The 8,130-nt window shown below is 33.7% G+C and overlaps 1 protein-coding gene across 3 annotated transcripts in view; it reads right to left on the reverse strand.

Moving 5' to 3' along the window:
- aux (cyclin-G-associated kinase) overlaps nt 1-4,278 on the reverse strand; it is a 58,579-nt gene extending 54,301 nt beyond the window's left edge. For all 3 annotated transcript variants that reach the window (XM_076203122.1, XM_076203121.1, XM_076203120.1), the window contains exon 1: nt 4,080-4,278. In XM_076203122.1, the coding sequence (XP_076059237.1) occupies nt 4,080-4,209 (130 nt within the window). In that variant the 5' untranslated portion in view covers nt 4,210-4,278. The remainder of the gene's footprint in view (nt 1-4,079) is intronic.
- Between the last annotated feature and the right edge of the window lie 3,852 nt (nt 4,279-8,130).

Consider the following 8,130-nt stretch of genomic DNA (forward strand, 5'->3'; position numbering starts at 1 on the left):
TTGAAATGGATGGAAGACTTGCTATGTGGAAGAAAAATGAGAGTAGTGCTCAGAGGCAAATATTCAAAATGAGAAGAAATGAATAGTAAAGTCCCAAAAGGGTCAGTGCTGGCTCCGATAACGTTTGCTATATATGTAAATGACATGGACAAAAGTATTGAATGTTACACAAACTTCTTTGCAGATGACACAAAGTTATTAAAGAGAATAAACTCCGAAATAGACTGTGACTCATTACGGAGTGATCTGAACAAAGTCTCAGTGTGGAGCAAGAAATGGGAAGTAGAATTCAACATCAAGAAATGCAATATAATCGAATTTGGGGAAAGCAAGAATAGAATATCAGGACAGTATAAAATTGATGGAAAAGAAATAAAGAAAGTAAATTCTGAAAGGGACCTAGGAGTAATCATCACCAAAGACATGTTGTCAGATAAACTTATAAATAAAATAGTCGGAGAAATATACAATTTGTTGAGATCAATACCTGATAAGGAAATGATTATGAAAATATTACAAACACTGATAAGGCCAAAACTGGAATATGCAGTGCTGATATGGTCACCCAGTACAAAAAAGAATATAAGAAAATTAGAAAGAATACGAGTACAATGAGCAAAGACAAAGATGGCCCCAACACTTTCAAACCTGACATATGAACAAAGACTGGCCGCACTGGAATTGCTGACCCTGGATAGTGAAAAAGATCTCGGCGTAATTATCAGTAACGACCTCAAATCATCCAAGCAGTGTATTTCAGCCTCTGAGAAAGCAAATAAGATTCTAGGACTGATTGCGCGATCTTTTTATTTCAAAAGTCCATCACTCGTTAACAAGCTATATAAATCGTTAGTTCGTCCACATTTGGAATATGCTGTTTCCGTATGGTCACCGAATCTCATTAAAGACATTGACAGACTGGAAAAAGTACAACGGCGAGCCACAAAACTGATTCCAAATATCAAAAATAAATCACACGAAAATCGACTAAAACATATGAATCTGTTTTCCCTAAAAAAGCGTAGACTCAGAGGTGACTTGATACAGGTCTTTAAGATTTTAAAGGGAATTGACAACATCAAAAGTGACAAAATTTTCACATTGAATGAGAATCAGACAAGAAACAATGGTCTCAAACTGTCCGGAAATAGATTCAATTTGGAAGTAGGTAGAAACAATTTTGCCAACCATGAGGTTAATGAATGGAATAAACTTCCTGCACAGGTAGTGCAATGTAGTTCAGTTCAAAGCGTTAAGAATCATTTAGATAAACACCTAAGCAAGATGCTGTAATGATTATAATTTATTTTATATTATTTATTTTTGTTTCGTTATCATTTGTCTTCTGATTTTCATTTATTATTAGTTACATGTCAATTTATTATTATTTACTATTTACCTGTTTGTTTATTATTTAACTATACCTATGCATTTATTAATGTATTTTATTTGTTATCTATATTATTATAATTTTTATCTATTATTTTATTTTTATTATCATTATTATTTTTTTTTTGCATCCGACCTAGATATGGACCAAAAGGTCTCCTGTCGGCATGCTCCGCCTTTGTAATCGCCTTTGTAATGTACTAACCATCTACAGAATTATGAAAGGAAAAGAATGCCTTGATAGAGAGGACTTAATAAAAGAGGGACAGAGGAAAAACAAGAGGACATGCAATGAAACTCAAAAAGGACAACTAAAGAAGAGACCTGAAAAAGGACAGCTTCCCACACAGAGTGATAGATATATATGGAATAAATTGGATGAAAAAATAAAGTGTGCAAACACTTTACAAGAATTTAAGAACAAACTTGATCTTGTGAGATACAAAAACAGGTCACCACAAGCATAGCTCCCCTTCCCGTAAAATACAACTATGTATATATATATATATATATATATATATATATATATACATATATATAAATATATATATATATATATATACATATATATATATACACACACACACATTGAATGGTCCCCAGTGCATATACTAATCTTTTTTCAACCACATTAACTTTTTACTTTTAATTCCATGTCATCACAAATGAGACTGACAATGCGCTCGACAGAGACATGCGGAAACAGATATGAAGTGAAGCCAAGGGCTCGAACCTCAGCTCAGATAAATCAAAGTAACAGTGACTAACCAGTGGTTAGTCACTGTTACTTTGATACATCTGAGCTGAGGTTTGAGCCCTTGGCTTCACTTTGTATCAGTTTCCGCATATGAGTCCATCGAGCGCATTGTCAATCTTGTTCGTGATGACATGGAATTAAAAGTAAAAAGTTAATGTGGTTGAAAAATATATATATATATATATATATATATATATATATAAAAATAAATATATATATAAAAAAAAATATATTTATATATATATATATATATATATACACATATATATTTTTTTTCTTTCTTTTTTCTTTTTTCTTTTTTTTTTAACTCCCACTACTCCTGGTTAGTTTACCTACTGTGATCTAATCCTCTACTGGGAAGTATAACATATAGTATATTTTTTAATTATTGATAGTTATGTTTACTCAACTGTGGATATGTATTTCTTAGAATGTTAAATTGTGAAGACAGTATTTCTAAGAGAGATCACCGCATCAACTTATGCAACAAATTCTCTTGGTAAATATTAACCTGTTATGCCTTGTTTTTGTTTTTATCATACACTTTATGTTGGCAGCTTTCAATTTCAATCAATAATATGCCAGAGTAACATCTCATAAAGAATACTTTTCTAATCTATATGCTACATGCTATGATTATATAATAAGATGATTTATAAATGAGCTCAAGGGCTCTTGTAAATGTTTAATTCTTTTATCAGTCTTTCTCATCTAAATCTTAATTAAAGGAATGTATTTAATTTCTAAGTGAAGATTAAATATGTATGGGTAGGTACAGCTTATCTATTACCGTATTTTTTTATTAACTGATGCATAATAGCTCATTCTAAGATTCAAATATCCTGCACATTCTTTCAGCTCTCTTCTCTTTACAAGATATCAAAACTAAGAAAAAAGAATAAATAAATAAATAAATGAATAAATAAAAAATAAATAGACATAAAAAAAAAAATCTGTTTTGATAACTTTCTTATACCCATTCATGCTGCACTGCACTAATAGATAAATAATCAATACTCTTAAAAGTCCATTACAGGTTCACTAGTATAAACAAGGTTGATTTTCAGGAGCTTAAGAGAAATCAGTTCATTAAAAACTCAACAAAATTTTGTTCATCTGAATATATATAACTTCCCTGACCAGGAGTTACTGCCAGCCCAAAAAATTTCCTTGCCTAATCTTGTTGAAGAATTTCTTTCTTCAAGTAGTTCACCCCACCATAAATTTTGTCAGTCATGATACCATTACCAAGATATTCTATTTATACATTACTAATGATTTAATTTCTATCATGTCAACTACAATTCAAAATAAATAGTTCAAGGTCTCCATGTGTCCGTGAACTTTATGACCATAGGCAGTCATAGTTATAGTAACAAAATAATACACATTGGTTCCTTATTTCAATACATAATGGCTGAACATTTGAGGTGCAAAGGCTACATTTTAGTGGAGAATTCACAGACTTCACAGATAAAGAGGATGGATTATTTGTTATGATTTCTCTTCCAACTATGAAGAAAAATATTTCTCCATTACACAAAGGAGTCTGTCATGCTGAGCAGTCTAGCTCAAACTGTAACATATAGTATATACCATAAGAATAAATAATATAGAGCTCCTGGTCATGACTGGTTTCACAATACAAATATTGATGAAAGATGTATGTTATAGCATTTTTTCGAATATTTTAAAACATAATAAGGTTCTTCCCAGGTGACCTATACAGAGTCTGACTCAGAGATCTATACCAGTGTAGACTGAAATCACTATTGATTGGTGGGTTCCACATGGAAAGTCGATGCAGGGATCTCATCTAGAATAATTCTCATGACCAGTATCTATTTATCTATACACATGGTTTTATTGAAAAACTACGACAACTACTGTATTTGTAAACAACTTTCTATAGTAACAACTAAAGAATGCCGACCTTCAGCGATGACCTTCTTTATTCTCAGACGATATCTTTCAACCACTACTTCTTGCCCGACGAAATCATTATCACTGGACACCCCGTTAGTCCCTAAGTAACCAAGCGCACTCTTAAAGAGATCAGACATGTCTAGAATTCAAATTTACAGCCTCCCCATTTGCCATTAGGTGAAGCAGACAGAAACCAGATTAATATATATAAGTAACTACTATCAACACCCTCTTAGAAACAAAATCGCATCATGTTTACGTAGGTAAAGGATATTTGATTCTTAATTTGACAGTGGGATCAAGCGAATTGAATCTACTGATGAAAGTTAAATGCATGTATATATATGATTTCCAATAAAACACAATAATATTTCATCCTGACAAATGTAAATGAAGGTATAAGTGCCACAAGAAGTAATGCATGCAGTTTGACAATACTAATATGTTTCATTTATGACATCATTGTCACCGCAGATAATATTAATATTATATTCACTGTCATCATTATAATGATAATTATTACTATTACTCGTGATCAGCTCATTGGCATTATATATACTTAGAACTGTCTCCTGTTTACGGTTACGTAACAGACCCGCATGGGGATCGCAGTCAACAAGGTAGGCGGGAACGAAGGATCGGGAGAAGGATATGAGTATGGTGGGCAAGGGACATGTCCATCAAGCCCTGAAGAATGTTGAGTGGAAGAATACTGATCATGCAGAATTTAATATGATTCGACACTTGGATGTTGTGGTATGGGGCAAAAAATCAAAGACGGTGATATTTTATTTTTCTCTTATGCCATATATTAAAGTAGTTATGCAATGTTCCTGTATGTGAAAGGCATATTGTTTATTGTTTTATCTACATATTTTGGTCTTTTAGTATATCATCCCATTTGTTTATTCATACTCACTCGCAAATCATATGCATAAAAACTGTACTAATTACAGTTACAGTAGCTGCATGCGTCAAATTTATCTTGCTATTTTGTAGTGGATTGGCTCAAATTTGGCTATAAGATGGCATTGTGAATGTTCCAGACAGCGTTGTGTTCTAGGTGTGGTCGGTCGAGTGTTCTTACATAAGGAGGAAGGTTAAAGATTTGCGTAGTTGCGACATTATATACACGCAACTATTGCAGTTGTTGTTATGCGCAAGGTAAAACGAATACTGTAGTATTCGTGTTACCTTGGTTATGCGTATGATGTTGCACAAACGTGTACAACAAACACTATTTGTTATTCATATTGATATTTGGATTCCCGAAAAAAATATATATGTAGATTAAACTAAGTAAAATGAACGGTTTGCCGTTCAAATATGCAGGGGAACGGTTTCTATGGGTGAAAGGGACAGTGTATGTGCTATGTATTTGAAGGTTAATGGACTCGTGGTGTTCTACAAAGTGTTCTACAAAGACTAAATTTTGTTTTGTGCAAAATCGATGGAAACGGAATGAGAAAAACCTTACCCATAACAAAATACAGAGTCAAACTCCAATTTATTGATAAGCTGTGAAAATTCGCACAGCAGAAGGAAAATGGAATTGGCATGATAAACAGCGCAGGACCCAGCAATATCTAATGATGGCGGGCAGAGCAGAAGGAACATTATAAAACGTTGATCAGGATTATTCAACAAAAGTCTATTCCCAATACATTTCTGATTTTGCTTGGGCAGGATTTGTGCCGAAGGATTATTACTAAATAAAATCGTCCAGTGCCAGCGAGAAGGAAGTCTGTAGATTATATCACATAAACTGAAATTCGGAAATTACAGTTGATTGAGACAGCCTCAAGCTCGTTCCAGTAACGTTCGAATCTGAATAAAAATGTAGAGAGACGACCTGGCGAGTGGAGTTTCTTGGTCCTGGCATATGAGGTCGAACTACAAGTAACCTGATACCCCTTCTAATCTTTCATGATACGGTTATTATCATTATTGTTCATTTCGTGTTGTTTTGTTAGTTATTATTATTATTAATATTATTATTATTATTATTATTATTATTATTATTATTATTATTATTATTATTATTATTATTATTATTATTAACATTTTTATTATTATAAACATTATTATTATTAGTATCATTATAAACATTATTATTATCATTATCATTATTATTATCATTAGTAGTAGTAGTAGTAGTAGTAGTAGTAGTAGTAGTAGTATCATTGTTGTTGAATGTTGTTGTTATTCGTGTATCTTCTAGTCGTGTGTGTTATATATTTTGGAAGTCGTCCACATTGCATTCGATTCATTACCACAGCCATTAATTGATGTGAGAGACCATTAACTCTCGTAATTACTGTGGTTCACACGTGTCAGGTGTGCCTAAGGTATATACTTAGGTACACTCGCTCATTAGTACACACCTGTTGTTATAGATCTCATAATTTTGTTCTAAATCATATCTGACATATGTTACAGTAAGAACACGTACCTAGGGATTACGCGTAATCCCTGAATGTTTATTCAGTGAATACGCGTAATCCCCGTTTCACTAACCTAACCTAACCTAACCTAACCTGACCTAACCGAACCTAACCGAACCTAACCGAACCGAACCTAACCTAACCTAACCTAACCTAACCTAACCTAACCTAACCTAACCTAAGGTTAGGTTAGGTTAGTGAAACGGGGATTACGCGTATTCACTGAATAAACGGTTAGTGAAACGGGGATTACGCGTATTCACTGAATAAACATTCAGGGATTACGCGTAATCCCTAGGTACGTGTTCTTACTGTAACATATACACGCACGCGCGCACATGCACACACGAACAAACACACAAATTTAAATACGATAATTGGAAATCAAGAATTTATATTAAGTTGGAACTGTACATGAATCTTAGGCTAGGTATGAGCAATTGAAGAATAGGAGACGGGATCCAACGAGCCTTAATATTTTCCTGTATATTGCAAATTGGTACACACACACACACACACACTTCAGCGAATGGACGGCTTGGATGACGTTCTGAAGAAAACTGAAGTCTGTGGATCCCAACGCAAAGAGAAGTGCCTAGTGTTTTTACAGGGTGGGGGGGAAATTGCTCGTGGAGTAGTGGGAAAGAGGAAAAGGGGAGGGATTACTGAGGGAAATGGAAGGAAATGAGGAGGGAGTAGACTTGGCCCAGCCAGACAAACGAAAGGTAAACAAAAGACTGAGCGATGATGAAATGTCTAATAAAAATGTAAAGATTAGAAGTATAGAGAGGAGCAATACAGTAGAAAGTGACGAGAATATGTTCCAGGGATTTAAAGAGGGTGAGGGGGACACAACCCCCCCCCCGACTGATAAGACTAGAGGAGAGAGTTGATAAGGTGATCGAGGACTTGGAACGTAGGTTAGGTAATGTTGACTCCATTTTCCAGAGAATTGAAAGGTTGGAACAACTAAAGAAGGCAAACAGAAACTTAACTGATGAAATAGAGGACCTAAAAAGACAGTTAAGAAATGTAAAGGAGGAGAATGAGAAATTGAAGAAGAATAGTAATGAAAACAGAGAGACAATAGCTAAAGAAGCTAAAAATTGGAGAACAACCCAAGAAGGGAATAAGGTTTCATTCACTGACATAGTCAAACAGCAATTGAAAGAACATAATGAAGACTCAGTTATTAAAGTGATGAGACAGAAGGAGAATATAGTAAGAGAATTAGCTGACAAAAAGAAATGTATAATTATATTAGGAATGGAAGAGAAACATAACCCAGATAGAACCGCAAGAATCAAAGAGGAAAATGAAAGAGTAAGCAGTTTATTAAAATTAGTCCAGGAAGATGAACCAGAAATTATAAAGGAAATTGAGGAAAAATTCAGACTCGGAAAATATAGTACAGATAAGACCAGACCAATTAAGATTAAATTCAGGTCACAAACAACGGCAGAGAAAATTCTATCCAAAACAGGGAAACTAGCAACAAATCAATATAAAAAGGTATGGATAAAAAGAGAAATGAATAAGGAGGAAAGAGAGGCAGAAAAGCAGAAAAGACTTGAAGCTAAGGCAAAAAACGAGGAAAGAACGGAGTCAGAGAAA

This window comes from Oratosquilla oratoria, chromosome 19 (genome assembly GCF_046742065.1).
Source record: "Oratosquilla oratoria isolate Oo_2021 chromosome 19, ASM4674206v1, whole genome shotgun sequence".
In the NCBI taxonomy this organism is placed as follows: domain Eukaryota; kingdom Metazoa; phylum Arthropoda; class Malacostraca; order Stomatopoda; family Squillidae; genus Oratosquilla; species Oratosquilla oratoria.